Source organism: Chelon labrosus, assembly GCF_963514085.1.
Source record: "Chelon labrosus genome assembly, chromosome: 7".
Classification (NCBI taxonomy): Eukaryota; Metazoa; Chordata; class Actinopteri; order Mugiliformes; family Mugilidae; genus Chelon; species Chelon labrosus.
The window spans coordinates 18,019,478-18,040,479 of NC_140343.1; the positions used below are offsets into that span (position 1 = coordinate 18,019,478).

A 21,002-nucleotide genomic window follows, 5' to 3' on the forward strand; every position below is an offset into this window, starting at 1 on the left:
GAGTCCATTGTTGCACCATTGAAAATCGAGTACACATTTGATTCATTGATCACCTACAAATTATTTTGGCTAAATCATTATGAAGAGCGTATGTCCTGAAACGCAACACACGTGCAGTCAGTGTACAACTGGAACAGTTCAAATTCCTTTTTTTTTTTTTTTTTGTATTTCAGCAGTCAACGGGTCGTTTGTGTTACGTAACACGTACATTGTTGAGGGCATCTTATATCCTTGTTGAAACACTGCTATAAACGGTTGATCTCAGATGTTTATGCTCATAAGACAATTGGGAAAGTACGATCAAAAAGTGCAGAAAACTGAAGAAACTCTTCCAAAAAGCCTTGTAAAGAACTACAGTTTGAGCTGCAGGAAACTTAATGAGTTGTTTATTTCACTGATTCCCTCTTGAAAGCAGTTTATCTGAAGTTTTTGTGAAACATTGCCTCTCTAAAAGTAACTTATTTTTAAATTCGGTTCAACTCAATTGTATTTATATTGTGTCAATAACGATATAAATTGTCTCAATAAGCTTTACAGATGCAGCTGACTCAGGAGTACAGCTGGGCTTAAGCATGAGGACAGGCAGCGAGCAGATAGTGTTTATTCCAGGATACGAGAGGGTCAAAGAGGTTCTTGCATGAATGTACATTTAGTTCCAGATATTTTTGGACACTGATACAATTTTGGTTATTTTACCTGTTTACCTAAACATTCAAGCTAATTTCAGGGGAAGAACAAATACATAAAATTAAATAATTTCCATAGTCTCAAATATAATTTTATAAATGCATCAAACCATCAATAAAATGTTCATGTTCAGTACTTCATGCTCAATATTTTGCAGACAGCGATTGAAGACTGGGACCCATGACCATCAAGAATGAATGGGTTTACTTCTTTTGTGATGCTTTATCAGGCCTTTACTGCAGCTGCCTTAAATTTAACAGAAGACTAGGACTAAGAAGCTGTGTCTGGTGATGTAGCACTTTACTGAAACTACAGAAATAAAACTGTACACTTTCTAAGGAGAAGAGATCCAAGCTAATATGTTCATAGGTAAATTGTAGTTTCACTCTAATGTTCTTTCTGATTAGTCAGTTTGTGTCGTGTGAAGTAAATCCTAGCCCCCGAAGAGAGCACTCTGAATGTTGATTCTTTTCAGTGATGATTCTGTCACATACACAAAAGTTAGTCATGGAGTCCCTCAGGGCTCTGTGCTCGGACCAGTGTTTCTCACATTACATGGGCTTCCTTGAGGCATTAATAAATACTGCATACATTTCCATTTCTATGTTAATGACACCCAACTATGAAGCAGACCAGTAAAACACACTTCAAGCATGTATTGTCTGGGGTGACTTGGACTGACTTCTTTCACCTGCACAATATTGTCAAAGTTATGTACATGATGACAGGATCACTTAGAGATGGGATCAAGTTATTTTTATTCATCTTTATTGAAGTAAAATAATAATAGAATTTATACCTCATCCATTAATACATTTTCAGGAAATTTCTGAAAGCCTTCAAATCAGAGGCCCAGCCTGTGCACAGTCAAGACAGGCAACTGCTTGGGCCCCCAGGCTTTCAGTGAGAGTAGAAGACTTCCCTAAGTGGCCCCCACCTGACACAACTAAAGCACACTAAATCCTATTACATGTTGTGTGCATGACTCTCCAAATCAGTTAAGTATGACAATGAACCCCAATTCAAAATGAAGAATAGTAATGAAAAGAAAAAGGAAGGAAATTTGGATAAAATAAAATAAGCTAGTAGAGCAGAGTGGCAAGCTCTGTTATCTGTAGGCCAATTCTGGTGTAGACATTTTTGCCTTGGGCAACAAATTGATGCGAGGATCGCCTCTGCTTCAAACACATCCATTACCGTTCTTTATAAAAGTTTCAAACAAACATCATGCTTCACAGACCCTGACTGAAGTGACTAATGTGGTCCAGTTTGTGGTTTATCGTGGCACTGCACAGACACGGTAATGTTCAGGACAACGAGTGGCTCCCAGTGTGCATCCCCAACTGGTCTGTTCTCCAGGGGGTGCAGAGAATGAAAACCTCTGAAGGAGGGATGTGAAGAACAGGAACAACTCCATCCTGGCCAACTGTTCACCGAGACACACACGCTTTCCTGAGAATACACAATGCAACAGATGAGTTTGACCCAGACAGCTTATGAGATATTCACTTTCATAACAAAATATTACAATATTTGTGAGGTCAGTATAAATGGCAGCGTAAATCAAGCAAAAGACAGTTAAGACAACGTTCCCTGTCAGTGAAAATACAACAAACACCCCAAGTGAATAGTTACTCGTGTTGTAGTATGTCTTTAAATGTACGACTAAAGCAGCATGTAATCGAATTTTCACTGACAAACCTGCAGAAAATGCAATGAAGGCCTCTCTCCTCCTAAATTTACCGTCCTGGTCCAGAAAGTGTTGAGGGTTGAAGGAGTGTGGAGTTTCCCACATTGACTCCTCATGTAGGACAGTGTGCAGTGAAAACAGGACCACGGTGCCCTGAAGAAATATCACTGGTTAAAAGGCACATTTTAAAAATATTTCTTCGAGTTAGTTTGTCATATGTGTCTTAATAAGAGGAACTTTAAAGAAGAAGAAGAACGTCAGATATGGGTTGGATTAAGCTTCAGAGTTTTAAAAGTTTCTCTGACTGACAGCTGACAAATAAATCATACTAAAACTACACTGGTTACAAAAGTGGCCACGCTTCTGACTGATGTCCATATTCACTTTTTTTCTCCGTTGCAGTATGGAACACGGTGAAAACTAGAAGACAAATATTTTCAGACAAAAAGGTTTAAACAACAAATTAATGTCATGCGCCACAAGCACGACATGACATGCAAATAAGGCAACTTAATCTTTATTTACCGTGTTCGCCTGGTAAACCACTTATTGAATTAGAGGCGAGAGTATAAAAGTCTGTTGTTTGCCTTGCCTTGTGCTTCACCTGTTAGGTTTTTCTAAGCTTCCGGTTAATTCGTCATGTGACAAACGATGAAACTCGTTTATCATTATGAATTGGTTGAGTCAATAAATGTGAAGATAGTGAGGAACTACTGAGTAAAACAGACAGTAGATATGGTTGGAGTAATCAATATTGAATGAATAGTTAGTGTTTTATTTGGATCTCTTGTTAATCAGGAACTATTCATTATGAATATGGGATTATGGCTGATTTAGGGATGACTGTGAACTAATCATTACCTAATGATTCTCTAATACAGTACAGCTACATGATACCCAGGATGAAAAGTTATTAGGGTCGTATCAGCTATCAAGTCATTCCTGATTTGATCCCCAACCATTCTTTACCAAGTGTGCACATCGTTGTGTGTCTATTGTAAAGTGTTACATGTGGACTGTGTACCTTTGGGACTGAGTATTTATCCACTTTGGTGTCCTTGTTCGATAAGTGTGGCGCAGTGACGGGGACAATGTCGCTCATCCTCTGTATCTCATGGATGACTGCATCAATGTAGGGCATGTTTTCTCTGTCAGTCATACAGGACTGTCTGGATGGACCAATCACAGCATCAATCTCAGCCTGGACTCTCTCTGCACACAGTGGAAACAGGAAACATGTGAGTCTGTGGGACACATAAATGACTGAGGGGTAATTATACATCCCACACATTTAGTCTCAGACAGGACAGACCTGTGAGAGACCTCTGACAACATCTGGATATTACTCATACACACACCTTGTATGTCAGGGTAGTTGATCATGTATAGCAGCCCCCAGAGTAAAGTAGTGGTAGTAGTTTCAGTTCCAGCAGCAAACAGGTCCATGGAGCAGAAACATAAATTTTCGCGATCAAACACAGATCGTCCTCCTTCTGTCAGTGACACAAGAGATAGCAGAGGCAAATTTCAAATGAAAAGTAAAAGGAGCAAACACAATAGAGACACATTAAAACACTCACCTGTTCCCTTTTTATGAGGTAGGAGTCAATGTAGTCTCTTGGTGATGATGGGTCAAGGGTTTCTTTGTGTTCTTTGATCCTGATTTCAATGAAGTCAATTAATTTCTGCAACATAGTGAATATCCTCTGATGAGGTCCAGGCAACCACTTCATCAGCCAGGGGACTGTGTTGTAAACCTGTAGAGCAGGAAGACATTCACCAGATCAAAATTAAAATAATTGTGACGATGGATTTCCTAGTCACAGGGCCATTTTAGTGCAGTGTTTTTTGTTTTTGCCATTGATTTGATTCTGAGTTTTGCTGATATTTATGTTCTTTGGATTGAATCATATTTTGAAAGCTCGTATTGTCGATGTGCTCACCTGCATCGACACACTTCCCTGTAACTCCAATAACTTAATTATGAGGTACATAACATACTGGAACTGCTCGTCATCATACTCAAATCGATTTCCAAACACCAAACAGCAGATGATGTTGGCCACAGCATTGTTTATCAGTGTCTGGGGACAAAAAGGTTTCCCTGCAAGAAAGAGGAAAGATTGCAGGATTGAATACATTAAAAATGTTGGCCCTATATCATATTATACGGCTTTCAAAGAAACACAATTTATGTGTGAAGTCAGAGGGGGTTGGGGGTCTGTGCATTTATATTAGCAAAAAATAAGCTAATAAAACTAAGATCAGGTCACTGCTGTCCATGCTTTTGACAGTGAAATGCAGACCTTTTTTACCTCACTGGAAGATTTCATCAGCTGTTCTGATGACGGCACTGTACGTAACTCCTGATGCTAAAACTAACTCAGCTCTAATTGGTCCTCAGACAGCCCTCTCTGACACAGTGCCGTTAGCATCCAGCTGAATAAATATCCATAGGCAGCACGCATAACAGCAGAGGCTAAATAAATACAAGTGGACCAATGACACACAGGTGAGATACATCAGGGCGGGGCTAACAATCAGAGTTAGAGTTAACCATGACTAGATGCAGCAGAGCTGGATATGACGTGTACTGTACTCTCTCTATTCACATGTCTGCACTCCCACCCACCCAAGCAACTCCAGTAGTGGTAGGGTTCATCACAGGGGGAGATGAGTCGGGAGGCAGACACTCTCTCTATTTTTAAGGTCAGGCTTAAGACTTTCCTTTTTGATCAGGCTTATAGTTAGGGCTGGACTAAACCATCCCTTAGTTATGCTGCTATAGGCCTAGGCTGCTGGGGGACGATGCACCAAACACATGTCCTCCTTCTTTCTTCTCTCTCCTCTCTCGCGTCCTCCACTTTCTTTTCTCTGGCACAGAGCTCTTGCCCTCTAATTTCCTATATACTACTAGTCATACAATTCTGTGCTATTACTATGTAGAATGTTTACTGCTGTGTGTGTCCCACCCCCCTTCCCCCCCCCCTTCCCCCCCTCTTCCCCCCTCTTCTTGTGAGTATCTCTGGCCTGGAGTGGTGTGTTTCCCGTGGAGCTCTATACTACATCTGTTGTCGTGGTCTCATCAGCCTGCCCAGTCTTCATGGAATCCTGCAGTTATCCACTCCTACCTGAATGAACAATTCTCCAACCTGCCTATGATTCCTCTTACATTTTCAAACTGTCATGTAACATCATCAGTTTGTATCATAAGATTCCACATGTACACTTTAGTCAGATATGTGTATCTATGACAGATGTATGTTTATCTTGCTGTTCTCTTCTCTTCTCTCTTTGCTGTTCTCTTCTCTCTTTCTTCTGTCTGTACCCGGCTGGCCTTAGGCAGATGGGTCCCTCCATATGAGCTGGGTTCTGCTCGAGGTTTCTTCCTGTTAAAAGGGAGTTTTTCCTTGCCACCGTTGCCTTCAGGCTTGCTCTGGGGGTTTCAGGCCGGGTTTTTGTAAAGCGTCTTGAGACGATTTGTATTGTTATTGACGCTATATAAATAAAATTGAATTGAATTGAATTGAATACAGGGATGAGGTCGAAGAACTGTCATCATGGTGCAGTAATAACAACCTGGCCCTCAACAACTAAGGAAACAATAGTGGACTTCAGGACCCATCCCACCCAGTACATCACGCGTTCCAACTGTTACCCTCAGGGAGGCGGTGCAGGACATTAAAAGTCAAAACAAATAGACTGGGAAAAAAAGGCACATATCCCACGGCTGTTGCAATAATGAATCAACACTAAAAGGCAGTAATTCTCTTCTTTTAATCTTTGCACACAAGCTATGTTTAAGTTAGATCGTTGGATTGCTCTTTTTGCACTGAATGGGATTGCATACAATTTCGTTGTACTTTTTGTGTAATGACAAAGAATAGTCTGATTCTGATTTATTTGCTCCTTTTTCCCACTCCATTATTAGCTCCTTATAGTACGTACACATAGTATAATGTTCATGATCCAATGCACTAATGTGTCGGTGCAAGCTTCTCTGTTGCAAGAGGGAAATAACGTGAAAATATAAATAATAAATCATGGGTCATATTAAAATAGAATGATGATGCAGCTGGTAATGTTTGACACAGCATTGTTAATTGTGGCTGGGCATTAAAAGTTTGCTCATGAATAAAGAGAGGTCTGTTGTTGAATCCTGTGTTGCAATGTTGCAATGCAAAAATAGATGACAAATGTAACAGGCACAGAATAAATATAATAAAGAATGCAAAATAATGTGTCACAGTAAAATACCGTGATTTTTTGTACCTTGATGTGCAAAAGCCTCCGTGAGATACTGGCACTCCTGCTGGATGCATCGCTCCAGGGTCTTCTTGCCCACACCAAAGTTTCTGAATGTTTGAAGGGCAAATCTCCTCTGCTGCTTCCAATGATTACCGCTTGTCATGAAAAGACCTTTTTTGGAACACAACACAGCATTAGATGCTCAGTTCAGATCAGAAGTCTTTAGAAACAAAATACAGCAAACTTTACCTTTATGCTGAGTTATTTTTTCAAAAATCGGCAATTTCGGACGATCTATGAAGTCTTCTACGACCAGGGCTTCTTTCACAAACTTGTAGCTATTGACGACCACAATCCTTTGACCAAGGATACGTAGGCTGAAAATATTTCCGTATTTCTGTGCAAACTGAACATAGACAGCAGACTGACATGGTGGTGCAACACTGAGGTGACATATATTCTGAGGAAAACTACTGATCAGCCTGATGTAGGTCACTGTTTCTGCTTCTTCTTTTTTTTTTTTTTTAAACAGTGAACACTTCATTGTACCTTCATAATGACCGCCTCAATGTAACATAATAAAAACACAGTCAACACACAAGTGATTTCATTATTGATTGATGAGCTGGTGTTATTCTTCATTTAATGATTGATTTGCCTGTAAAATTATCAAAACCCAGAGAAAGAAAATTCACTATAATAGAAATATAATATTTGCATTTGAGAAGCTAGAATTCATTTTCAAATTTTTTGTTTAGATTTTACTTGACAGAAATGATTTACATACTATTAAAATGACTGTAAATTCACATTTTTACCAGCTTCAGACATTATTATGTAGAAACATTCTTATTTATTATCATGTATGGATTCATACCTCTGCGAACTGCAGGTGCAAGTTGTTAGGTTGAATACGATGAAGATTACCGATGAAAGGAAGAGCCAACGGTCCAGGAGGAAAGTTTTTTGGTGCTCTGTTCTTTATAACATCAGCCAACAGCAGAGAAACAAAGAATAATATTAAAACACTCCTGCTGTCGATCCAGTCCAAGCCGAGGACATCGTATATTGTCTCCATCTCTTCGGCTCAACTGCGCTACTTCAACCGAGCAATAATCAGTCAGTCACGGATAGTTTTATGACCAAATCGATGGATCACATCACATCAAATAAGAGAACGCGTGCAAGTCAAGCAGCAACCTCAGGGTCTGAGCAAGCGGCAACTCATCCGTGTTTTATTAAGGCTTACATTTACATAATTGAGGTGATGTGGTCACTGTCAAAGGCCGCCAGCTGTAGTCTCTCTCTGCTAATCCTCATTAGTGTGTTTGTGTAGGGATTATGAATGTTGATTCCCCCATAGCAAAACTGGTCTGGCCCAGTGATGGGCCACACAACCCACTTGCACTTGGCTCACATGCATGAATGAATTATGTGGCCCACATCCGGCATCCAACATGTGTGCCACATAAGGCCCACAACTCAGCCAAACTGCAACCAGAGCTGGCCCTAATCTGGCCCTATGGTGGGCCAAACCATTTTCAGAAGTGGTTCCTGATTTCAGCCTTAATTCAACCTTAACTCAGCCACTTAATTTATATGCCACATTTATTCAGATATATATATATATATATATTTATATATATGTATAGTAGCCTGGCTGCATGGACCATCGACTACCTCTCCAACAGGCCGCAGTATGTGAGGCTTCACGACTGTGTGTCTGATGTGGTAGTCTACAGCACGGGGGCACTGCAGGGTACTGTGCTCTCTCTCTTCCTCTTCACCCTGTACACATCGGACTTTAGACACAACACGGACAGCTGCCACCTCCAGAAGTTTTCTGATGATACAGCCATTGTCGGGCATGTATCTCAGGGAAACGATCTGGAGTGCCTGGAGGTCATCGCCAACTTTGTGGACTGGTGTGCTCTAAACCACCTGCACATCAACACCAAAAAGACAAAGGAGGTGGTGATCGACTTCAGTAGGAAATCACATCTGACTGCACCGGTGAACATCCAGGGCTTGGACATCAAGGTCGTGGAGGATTACAAGTACCTGGATGTTCACCTCAACAGTAAACTGGACTGGACACACAACACAAACGCCCTGTACAAGAAGGGCCAAAGTCGTCTCCACCTGCTGAGACAACTGAGGTCCTTTGGTGTGTGCAGGTCACTGCTCAGGACTTTTTACGACTCTGTGGTGGCTTCTGCCATCCTATATGCAGTTGTCTGCTGGAGCAGTGGGAGCTCAGAGAGGGACAGAAAGAGACTGAACAAGCTGGTCAGACGGGCCGGCTCTGTCCTGGACTGTTCTCTGGACTCCATCGAGGAGGTGGGTGAGAGGAGGATGTTAGCCAAGCTGATATCAATCATGGACAACCCCTCTCACCCACTGCATCAGACTGTAGGAGACCTTAGCAGCTCCTTCAGCAGCAGACTGCTGCATCCACGATGCAAGAAGGAATGCTACCGCAGGTCCTTAATTCCAGCTGCCATCAGGCTGTACAACACCAGCCTGAGTCAATAAAAACTGTACTTTTTGCACAAATTAATCTGCTTTTTCTGCACTGCCTTTTTGCACGAACCACTACCTCACCAACTCATAGTTTTTTATTCAAAGTTTAAAGGTGCAGTAGGCAAGTCTTATAAAACTAACTTTCTGTCATATTTGCTGAAACTGACCCTATGTTCAAGTATAATTGCATGAAGCAGGTCATTTAAAAAAAAACAATTCGGCTCCTCTGGCCCCACCTAGAGCCTGTAGCGCGATTTGCAAGACATCCAACGCTCCACATTCAGATGCACCAATCAAGTCCAGGGGTGTATCTAACAGAGTGTCAATCACTGCTCATGGAAATAGCGCCCTCCCCTCCCTCCACCACCTCGCACCACTTGTCCGCGGGCGTGGAGAAGGAGCCGGGATGTAATCCTCGTCTGAGGCCTGTGCCTCAGCTTCACTCTCAAACGTCTAATCACATCAACAGGTAGCGGTCATATATCTACCACATAGCAAACTGATAAATCTAAACTGTGGAATAAAACGCCACAATGAATGCTTCTAACTGTTATTGATAGCAAACATCACCGATGCTACTTTCAGAAACATCCTAACCTTGGTTTTGTCCTAAAGTTGACTATTGCTAAATATTTTGACCTAAAGTATAACGACTGTATCGTTGTACTTTAGGTCAAATTATTTAGCAATAACGAAGGGTATTATAAAAACTACGTCGGTGTGTTCCATGCTAGTTTGTTTACTCGCTCTCTCTCGGTTCTCTGCTCGTGCACAGTATTCCAGGGCCAATATGCACGCGCTCTATCACAGTGTTGTCAACTCCTCAGTAAGGAAAGTAGCTATTGGCTGTCCTAAAAGTCGCTAGAAGTCGCTAAATGACGTCATCTGCTAATTTGCATTTGCCATTTGGATGTAATTGTGAAAGACGCTGTATTATTAACGCTCATCCTTTATCCGGGCTTGGGATTGGCAAAGTGACTCAAAAGAGACACTCTGGCACAGTTATTTAAGTCTTTTTTTTTTTTAGTTTTCTTAAGTTTGGTTTAGTTTCTAACCGCTCCGCTAAGGAGCCTACTGTCTACAAGTCACAGTTACAGTAAAACTTGAGCATTTTTTGCCATAACTAGAACATTTTTAACAATTTTTGTATAAACGGTTTTAACTTGAGAAAATTAACAATCTATGGATTATTATTTTATAATTTATTTTAGTGTGACAGTGAAGAAACATTTCCAGTTACAATGGCGCATGCGGCAGCTTTGCGCATGCGCCATTCATTAACAGTCTGGACGCGGAGTGGCGTGGGTCTCCCTCTCTGCTCTGACTGCTGCCGAGCGGTGCTTCTGTGAGACTGACCACCTGTGTGTGCTTTGGGACGGGAGAGGTGCTCACGGCAGCACCCGCTGCTTGTTGAGGACAGTAACTGAAAACCGATATGTGCTTTCAAATCAGAGTCTCCAAGAAACAGAAAAGTCTCCAATAAAACCAGAAAAAGTCGCTAGATTTGTCGCTAGTCGCTTTTGACAAAAAAAAGTCGCCAAGAGGATTTGAAAGTCGCTGGATTTAGCGAGAAAGTCGCCAAGTTGGCAACACTGCTCTATCATGCACGGCTCTCCCTTGTGGGGGGAGGGGCTTGGGAGACCGTTTTGGGCTTTAGCGGAAAATGGGGAGGGACTGAGAAGTTGTCGATGTTCAAATTTTTTGGCTAAGTCCTGGATCTTCGCAATCCTGCCTACTGCACCTTTAAGCAACTATTTATTTGTAAAGTTTATTCCACCACCACACTGTATATACAGAATGTCTTTATATTTCGAGTTCTTTCTCTCTATTTTTTCAGAGTATTGTTATTTTGTATATTTTTTGTATATATTTTTCAAAATTTCTGTATTTGTGTTTTTTTGGTAACTTTTTTCCCTGTCGAAGTTGTCACTGTTGTCTGTATATATATTTTTTTTTTGCCAAATTCCATGCTACTGTGACATGGAAATTTCGCATACGTGGGATTAATAAACATGTCTTATCTTATCTTATCTTATCTTATATAAATATATATTAAAAAAAACAAGTGCAGTATTATAAGCAAATGTTTATTTTTTTTTTAGTCATGTTAACACAATACACACACCTGCACATTTAACAAACATTTAACAAATTAAAAACTGTACATTTATGATTCTACACATGTCCATAAACTGGATAAATTGGATTCTCCCCACTCTCAGCACGAGTTTAAGATATGGTTCTGTCCATTCCCTGCTTTCTCTTCATCCTCTCCAGTCTGCCACCATCTCTACCTGGAGAGGCTCATGAGTGGTGGATCGGACTCATGAGTGGTGGATCGGACTCATGAGTGGCAGATCTGTAGCTGATTCGCGACTCATGAATCCCTGCTGGCTGAGTGGTCAGGTCGGGTAGTACATTTTGTGATCTCACTCGGCAGAGAAGTAAAATGTACGTATGTAAGATGTTTGAATGGTGCCGTTTATTGATTATATATCAATCAAATGTGGTAGGACTCAACTGAGCCGGTTCAATAGAGTCTAGATTCATGATTCTTGAGTCTTCTTTGATGGCCGGTTCAATGAGCCGGATCCCGAATCTGGACATCTATTGAACCGGCTCAGTTGAGTCCTACCACTACCCGATCTGACCATTAGCAAGCAGCGCCACCTGCACTCAGCCAGCAGGGACTCATGAGTAGCGAATCCGCTACAGATTCGCTACTCATGAGTCCGATCCGCCACTCATGAGTCTGCTGCGGATCATGAGTCCGATGACCCTCAGTGGCTATGTATCACAACTGATAAATGTCAATAGCAGGTAACTAATAATCCTTTATTAGGTGTTTACTATGCTTTATTATGTCTCGAGTAAACACTTTCTTTTGCAATCGGGCCATTTTGGGTCAAGTGACTCAAGTGACTCATGTGACTCGCAAAACCCGGCTCATACAAGTGAGTGACTCAGACCGATCCGAATCCCTCAAAAGATCCGGGTTTTACACTACTACAGGTGAGTGTTTTAATGTGTCTCTATTGTGTTTGCTCCTTTTACTTTACATTTGAAATTTGCCTCTGCTGTCTCTTGTGTCACCGACAGAAGGAGGACAAAGAGTCTGTGTTTGATCTCAAAAAATTAAGTGTCTGCACCATGGACCTGTTTGCTGCTGGAACTGAAACTACTACCACTACTCTATACTGGGGGCTGCTATACATGATCAACTACCCTGACACACAAGGTGTGTGTATGAGTAATATCCAGATGTTGTCAGAGGTCTCTCACTGGTCTGTCCTGTCTGAGACCAAATGTGTGGGATGTATCATTTCCCCTCAGTCATTTATGTGTCCCACAGACTCACATGTTTCCTGTTTCCACTGTGTGCAGAGAGAGTCCAGGCTGAGATTGATGCTGTAATTGGTTCATCCAGACAGCCCTGTATGACTGACAGAGAAAACATGCCCTACACTGATGCAGTCATCCATGAGATACAGAGGGTGGGCAACATCATCCCCATTACTGCACCACACTTAACGAAGAAGGACACCACAGTGGATAAATACTCAATCCCAAAGGTACACAATTCACAACAGACACACAATGATGTGCACACTTGGTAAAGAATGGGTGGGGATCAAATCAGGAATGACTTGATAGCTGATACGACTCTAATAACTTTTCATCCTGGGTTATCATGTAGCTGTACTGTATTAGAGAATCATTAGGTAATTATTAGTTCACAGTCATCCCTAAATCAGCCATAACCCCATATTCATAATGAATAGTTCCTGATTAACAAGAGATCCAAATAAAACACTAACTATTCATTCAATATTGATTACTCCAACCATATCTACTGTCTGTTTTACTCAGTAGTTCCTCACTATCTTCACATTTATTGATTTAACAGTCAATCAAGTGGCAGGATTATTCATTTTATATCTCTTGTTTTAGCCTTATTGAAACCACAAATATATAGTAATTCCAATTATTGTTGTTTTCTGTAACATTAGAGATCCAGACATCAAACAGAGTTTTTACCAGTTTAATTAACTTAAGGTTTGACCTGTGGTCTGTGTGGCACATAAACTACTGTTTATCTAGATCTAATAAAATAGCAGTTTAGAGATGCTACTGTTGATGTGCTGACATTTGCCACATTAGGATTTACCCAATTTACAAATCTGACAATTGTTATTTAGATCATTTAAACATTTTATGAGTATTTGGGATAGTGTGTGTTGCTGACGCAGATGAGAGCGCTACATGGAGACGGCTATATATATGTTGCCACGTGAACGCCGGAGGTTAACTTTTCCATGATTGTTTTACTATGGGTTTTTTTGTGCAATTTTAGTATGTAGTCGGCAACTCTGTGTGTAAGGTTGTATGCTATATTTGTCCAATTTGTAATGATAAACGAGTTTTATTGTTAGTCACATGACCGATTTACCAGAAACTTAGAAAAACGGCGCTAACAGGTGAAGGACACAGCGGGACGAACGTTCATTCATTCATCTTCTGTGACCGCTTATTCCTGTTAAGGGTCTGCTGGAGCCTATCCCAGCCGTCGCGGGGCAAACAATAGACTTTTATACTCTCGCCTCTTATTCTATAACTGGTTAACCAGGTGAACACGGTAAATAAAGATTAAGTTGTCATACTTGTGGCGCATGACATTAATTTGTTTGTTGTTTAAACCTTTATGTCTGAAATGATTTGTCTTCTAGTTTTCACCGTGTTCCATACTGCAAAGGAGAATAAAAGTGAATATGGACATCAGTCAGAAGCGTGGCCACGTTTGTAACCAGTGTAGTTTTAGTATGATTTATTTGTCAGCAGTCACCAGTAGTGGCCCCTATAGACCGTAATGTGTTGTGACATATAAACATGTAGTGGTTGTAGCACCCGATACAGGCCTAATTTCACGAAACTTGGCATGATTGTATGCAAGCATGTTACAAATGCTAAATTCAATATATTAGAGACAAATCTTTAGTTTTTGTCAGGCAGTCAGGAAAATATTGCAGCAAAATTAACATGTCAAGATAAGAGATAACAGAAAGATGCTGTGTCAGAGTCTCACTGTCTGGTCTTCAAAATAAGAGCATGTGACTAAGCTCTTTCACATTTGTAGAAATATCAATACCACAAAAAGTACTTTTTAAAATTCAAAATGTTCATTATGCTTGTTTTATTATCCTGTATTTGATACCACTGGATTATACAGTAAGTCTACATATGTGAATGTGTATGGAGTATGTGTTAATGTTGCAGCTGGTATGAGTGGGGCTGAGTGTCACTATTTTGTTGGCCTAAATGAATCTTAATCAGTAATCCAATAAGAACTGTCCGATTACAGTTGTAGAGGGAACGTTCACCACTTGTACATTTATCTTTCTGATAAGGGTTTGGCTGGACTATTGACTGAGCAAAGCAGGCCGCTGGCCCAAGGCCTCCAAGTTCACTGAATGCCACTTGTTCTTTGTAAATGTTTTAACCAAATTCTAAGAGAATTTGCATGACCAACATACTAATATATAATTATATGAAATTACTGATCATGTTTTTTTCTGTTTCCTTATGTTGTCAAAAAGCTGTTTAACTCTCACTACATAAGGATAACAATGACTTGATCTTATTTGTTTAAAAAAACAAAACAGAAACGTTTTCAAAGATTTCTTAAAGTCCTTTGAAATGAAACTGAGATAAAATGCCACATTTCGGATTGAGTGTAATGTAACTGACAATACTCATTTCTATCACCACGATATTTAAACAATAACAGACATGCTTAAAACAGAAAATAAATAAAAGAACTGCAAGTGAAGAAAATGTTTTAAACCTTAGTCATCTACGTACAGGAGTATTAGATTATTCTGGCTAACAAGAGCAGGAGGCAGTGTGTTGTTGAGTTTCTCATCAAGTGCAGGTTTGTGACTTATAAAACAAATGCAACCGTCTTTAGTCAGTCATTTAGTTAGTCAGTGGTGGAATGCATCAGAGTACATTTACTCAAGTACTCTACTTAAGTGCAGTTTTGAAGTCCTTGTGCTTGAGTAGTTTATTTTTTCCCCTCTTTATACTTCAATCCAACTATACAGTTCGTCAGTTATATTATTTGCTGCACAAAATATACGTTTTACAATCTCATGTTTTTCAAAAAATTTTATTTACATGTAGAAAATCAAGATCAGTGAAATTACCATCTATGGTTCCTTGCCTTTAAGTGATAAACAAATGTAAACATGTATTTAGACCATTAGAACATAAGTGGTGATTCAGACACTTGTTAACACACACATTATCACATTAGGCCACGTCTTCATGGTACCCAATAAAGCAATTATGCTCAGTGTTGATGCAGAGGTCGACCTTGCAGACCACATTTGTCCCTGATTTGACCTGAGAACGTTGCCTTGATCTTTTCTGATTGACTGGGTGAAAACCACGTGCTTCTCAATCACTGAGAGGCACAGGGACACAATTTAAAATGTGTGCTGAAATTATTCTCAGTACCAGGATAAACACCTCAATGACTACTTATTGCATAATATTAGAACCAGATACACTAAAATAATTCAAATAATATTTTATTCAACTTTGTGCTGACTGAGGCGTGTCTGCAAATCAAATCGCCGATAACGGGTTTCATGCAAACTGATAAATATCACTGAGTATTTGGCAATCAGCAGTTTATTGTGGTACGACACAGAGGCGGTAAGGTTTAGGACAATGAGTGGCTCCCAGCTTGAACTCCAGACTGGGTTGTTCTCCAGGGGGTGCAGAGAATGAAAACCTCTGAAGGAGGGATGTGAAAAACAGGAACAACTCCATCCTGGCCAACTGTTCACCGAGACACACACGCTTTCCTGAAAATACACAATACAACAGATGAGTCTGACCCAGGCATACTGTGAGATTTTCAGCTTGATATTACAGATGCTCTAGATCAACCAAAAGACACGATAAGGCCACTGATCGCCTCCCAACAAAGTAAACTCAAAGTAAATACAGGGACTATATAGTTTTTTGTTAGATATGAAAAAAACTGTACCTTGTATAGATACCATCACACAAAAATTCAAGTACTTTGTTTTCCCGAATTGCCAACAGAAAACCTCCAGACTACAGTACTGTATCCCATTTATTTGAGCGTTGTAACCCCTAAAATTACCATTTACGTTAAAAAATAAAGATAAAACTCTTTTGTGAGGACAATATAAATCAGTATAACAAACAAGGGAAATGTGATTTTAACAACTTCCAGTGTGAAAACAAATATAAACAAGACCCCAAGAAAATTCGTACTGATTACTAACTGATGGCAAGAAATTATAAATAATATCTTCCTGTCATTTTGCCTATTCAGCTAAAACAGCATGGAACTGAGTTTTCACTGACTAACCTGCAGAAAACGGAAGGAAGGCCTCTCTCTTCCTAAATTTACCGTCCTGGTCCAGAAAGTGTTGAGGGTTGAAGGTGTGTGGAGTTTCCCACATGGACTCATCATGTAGGACAGAGTGCAATGTAGGCAGGACCGCGGTGCCCTGAAGAAATACCAATGGTTGAAAGGATTTATCACATTTTTAATAATGTTTGCACTTCTTAACTTATCATAAATGCATTAATAAAAACAGTATTTTATCACAAACTAATCAAAGTGGTATGTGACGCAAGCACAATCTTAAATGTGGCCGCAGTAAATAATTTTACTCTATGGAGGGTACTGTGGGCTCAAAAAAATAAAATAAATAAATAAATAAATAAAGGCTGAAACAAATGGAGTAAGAAAATCCCTGCCCGACTGTTTTCTTGATAAGGACCCAGCTCTGAATATTATAAACAGCAGAACTTTCATCAGATCTTGTCCTTGGTTGTTAATTCTGTTTTCATGGCAAAGGGCCATGGACTCAGTGGATATTGACTCAAACCTCAACATATGAATTGAAAATCTTCAAGATTGCCACTTATGTCCCATTTAATGTTACAAAGAGAAGAACGATTAAGTAAGAAGCTTACTGCCACTTAATTTGACAGGGCCCATGAACAGTGGGTGATAGTAAAAAGATTTGTTTTTAATTTTCTCCTCACCTGTTCATTAATAACAGCCTTTACTTCAGTCTCTGTCTATCTTTTCCCGTGCGTCTACTGTAGAGTGTTACATGTGGACTGTGTACCTTTGGGATTGTGTACTTATCCACTGTGGTGTCCTTGTTCGCCATGTGAAACACATTGAGCGGGACGATGTTGCCCACCCTCTGTATCTCATGGATGACTGCATTAGTGTAGGGCATGTTTTCTCTGTCAGTCATACAGGACTGTCTGGATGAACCAATCACAGCATCAATCTCAGCCTGGACTCTCTCTGCACACAGTGGAAACAGGAAACGTGAGTCTGTGGGACACATAAATGACTGAGGGGAAATTATACACCCCACACATTCAGTCTCAGACAGGACAGACCAGTGAGAGACCTCTGACAACATCTGGATATTACGCATACACACCTTGTATGTCAGGGTGGTAGATCATGTATAGCAGCCCCCAGTATAAAGTAGTTGTAGTAGTTTCAGATCCAGCAACAAACAGGTCCATGGTGCAGAAACATAAATTTCTGAGATCAAAACCAGACACTTTGTCCTCCTTCTGTCAGTGACACAAGAGATGGCAGTGAGAACCCTGACGACAAATTTTATATGAAATGTAAAAGGAATGAACACAATGGAGACACATTAAAACACTCACCTGCCCCATTTCTGTGAGGAAGGAGTCAATGTAGTCTCTTGGTGATGTTGGGTCAAGGGTTTCTTTGTGTTCTTTGATCCTGATTTCTACAAACTCAATTGCTTTTTGCATCAGAATGAATATCTTCTGATGAGATCCAGGCAACCACTTCATCAGCCAGGGGGCTGTGTTGTAAATCTAAAGTAAAGCAGTAGTTTAACTTGTTGCTAGGGAATCTTTTTACAATATATCATTGTTGAAATAGGATTATTGAATGCTGCATCTTGCTTAGAAAGGAGGCTCACCTGTACCGACAAACATCCCTGTAACTCCAATACTTCATTGATGATATGCAGAATATACTGGTACTGCTTGTCATCGTACTCAAATCGATTCCCAAACACCAAACAGCAGATGATGTTGGACACAGCATTGTTTATCAGTGGATGGGCATTAAAAGGTTTGCCTGTGAAGGAAAGAGAGAAGAAAAACAGAATCCAATATTAGCATGTGCACATGATCCAATACACTAATCAGCTGTTGAATGCTGGGTTGCAAAGTTGTAGGGCAAAGAAGATGACACATGTAACAGCACAGCATAAACATAAAAAAGAAAGAATAATAATGTGTCACTGTAAAATATCATGGTTTTCTGTACCTTGTTGGTCTGTAAAAGCCTCCGTGAGGTACTGGCATTCCTGCTGGATGTATCGCTCCATGGTCTTCTTGCCCAGACCAAAGTTTTTAAGTGTATGAAGAGCAAATCTCCTCTGCTGCTTCCATTGATAACCGTTTGACATCACAAGACCTTTTGGGAACATTAAACGGAAGTACACCTGGATGAACAGGAGTTTGATTTCTCTGGTCTAATTATTATTATTGTTATAATGCCAGCTAGCAACATTAGAAACAAAATGCAATAAATTACCATTATTCTGAAACATCGCTTCAAACAATGGAATGTGGGGACGATCTGCGAAGTCTTCTCCTCGTTCAACCAGGGCTTCTTTCACAAACTTGTAGCCGCTGATGACCACAATCCTTCCACCAAAGAGGCGAAGGCTGAAAACGTTTCCATATTTCTGTGCAAACTGAATGTAGACAGTAGATTGGTGTTATGGTGCAACACTGGAGTGACATATGCTCTGAGGACCACTTCAGAAATGATGCATCAGCCTAATGCAGGTCACTGTTTCTGCTGTCAGATATCATTTCAGGACTGTTTTAGGATTTTAGGATTTAAAATGTGTTCGAGTTTACAGTAGTTATTTCAAAATGCAGGAAATTATTTTCGATCTTCAACAAACTAATAACAAATCCTGTGACTACAAATGGGGTCATGAAGATTTATTTATGTTTTCCCTGATTTAGACACTATTGTATATATAATTTTGTATGTATGTACTCATACCTCTGTGAACTGCAGGTGAAGTCTGGTAGGTTGAATACGATGAAGATCACCAATGAAAGGAAGAGCCCGCGGTCCAGGAGGAAAGTTTTTCGGTGCTCTGTTCTTAAAAGTATCAGCCAACAGCAGAAAAACACAGAAAAATATTAAAATACTCCTGCTGTCGATCCAATCCAAGCCGAGGACGTAGAATATTTCTTCCATTTCTTTGCCTTAACAGCGCTGCCTACATCAATCAAAGCTCTGTCAGTGAAATGTTGACTTATAACCCAGTTAGAAAGACTGTGCGCCAGACCTTCAAAATAACAGCGCACTAACTTCACTCAGAGTTGCTGGTTTGTTGTTGCACCATTAAAAGTCATTCATTGATCATCCACAAATTATTTTGGCTAAATCATTATGAAGGGCGTGTGTCCTGAAACGCAACACTCGTGTAGTCAGTGTACAACTGGAAGAGTTCAAGTTCCTTGTTTATTATTTCAGCAGTCAGCAGGTAATTTGTGTTATGTAACATTGTTGGGGGCTTCATCAAAAACAAGTACAAAGTCTGAAGCATCTTATATCGTTTGTTGAAACACTGCTACAAATGGTTGGTCTATGATGTTTATGCTCATAAGACAATTGGGAAAGTCAGAAAACTGTGAGGAAGCTCTTCAAAAAACACTTATAAAGAACTAGTTTGAGAGTTGCAGGAAACTCAATGAGTTGTTTATTTTATTGATTCCCTCTTGAAAGCATTTTATCTGGTCTTTGTGAAACACTTCCTCTCTATAAAAGTAACTTATTTCTTTATTTTAGTTTTTTAGTATTTATATTGCGTTAACAATGACATAAATTGTCTCACTAAGCTTTACAAATACGAGAAGGTCAAAGAGGTTCTTGCATGAATGTACATTTAGTTCCAGACATTTTTGGAGACTGACACAGTTTTGTTTATTTTACCTAAACATTCAAGCTAATTTGAGGAGAATAAATACATATAATTAAATTATTTCCATAATCTCAAATGTAATTTTATAAATGCACCAAACCATCATTAAAATGTTCATGATGATTCAGTTTTCAGTGATGATTCTTTCATGTACACAAAAGTTAGTCATGGAGTCCCTCAGGGCTCTCTGCTAGGACCAATGGTTCTCACATTATATGGACTTCCCTGAGGCAACATTATTTATAAATACTGCACACATTTCCATTTCGCTATAAATAATACCCAGTTATATTTACCTGTGAACCAGACCAGTCAAACATACTTCAAGCGTGTACTGAAGACATACAGTCTGGGATGAGTTGTAACTTTCTGCTTCAGTTTCTAGGACTGACTTCTCTCTCCTGCACAGTATTGTCAAAGTTATGTACATGATGACAGGATCACTTAGAGATGGGATCAAGTGACTTCATCTTTCTTTAAGTAAAATTTTATGTATGTATGCGTGTGTGTGTGGACTGGGTATGGGTGTGTTGGGGAAAGTGCCTGGGTGAGTAAGACCATATGCCGGGGTTGGGTGTGTGTGTGTGTGTGTGGGTGGATGGGGTGGATGTTGGGAGGTTTGTTTTGCTTTCTCTCCTTCTCAGTTTTCTTTTCCCCCTCTTGTTGAGGATGAAATGGGGTGATATTGACCATGAAACTTGTATTATTACCAAGGCTATCAGATAATCTAACCATTTTGAATTCGTTTGAAGAAGTATATTAGTTAATATAATGGATCATAGCCCAGAGCA

At 39.9% G+C, this 21,002-nt stretch overlaps 2 protein-coding genes across 2 annotated transcripts; both read right to left on the reverse strand.

Moving 5' to 3' along the window:
• Positions 1-1,883: 1,883 nt before the first annotated feature.
• Positions 1,884-7,703, reverse strand: LOC311490749 (cytochrome P450 2J4-like; the record flags this gene model as incomplete). The annotated part of the gene is made up of 9 exons (XM_084548412.1): positions 1,884-2,139; positions 2,389-2,530; positions 3,402-3,589; positions 3,736-3,870; positions 3,954-4,134; positions 4,321-4,481; positions 6,650-6,796; positions 6,875-7,031; positions 7,503-7,703. The coding sequence occupies 9 exons, from the start codon at positions 7,701-7,703 to the stop codon at positions 1,964-1,966; spliced, it is 1,488 nt and encodes a 495-aa protein (XP_084404538.1). The 3' UTR covers positions 1,884-1,963.
• An 8,138-nt stretch (positions 7,704-15,841) lies between these two features.
• Positions 15,842-19,484, reverse strand: LOC311491168 (cytochrome P450 2J4-like; the record flags this gene model as incomplete). Its single annotated transcript, XM_084549026.1, has 9 exons — positions 15,842-16,017; positions 16,554-16,695; positions 17,326-17,513; positions 17,656-17,794; positions 17,894-18,070; positions 18,178-18,338; positions 18,531-18,680; positions 18,801-18,963; positions 19,284-19,484. 9 exons carry the CDS (start codon positions 19,482-19,484, stop codon positions 15,842-15,844), a joined length of 1,497 nt encoding a protein of 498 aa, XP_084405152.1.
• Positions 19,485-21,002: the final 1,518 nt, after the last annotated feature.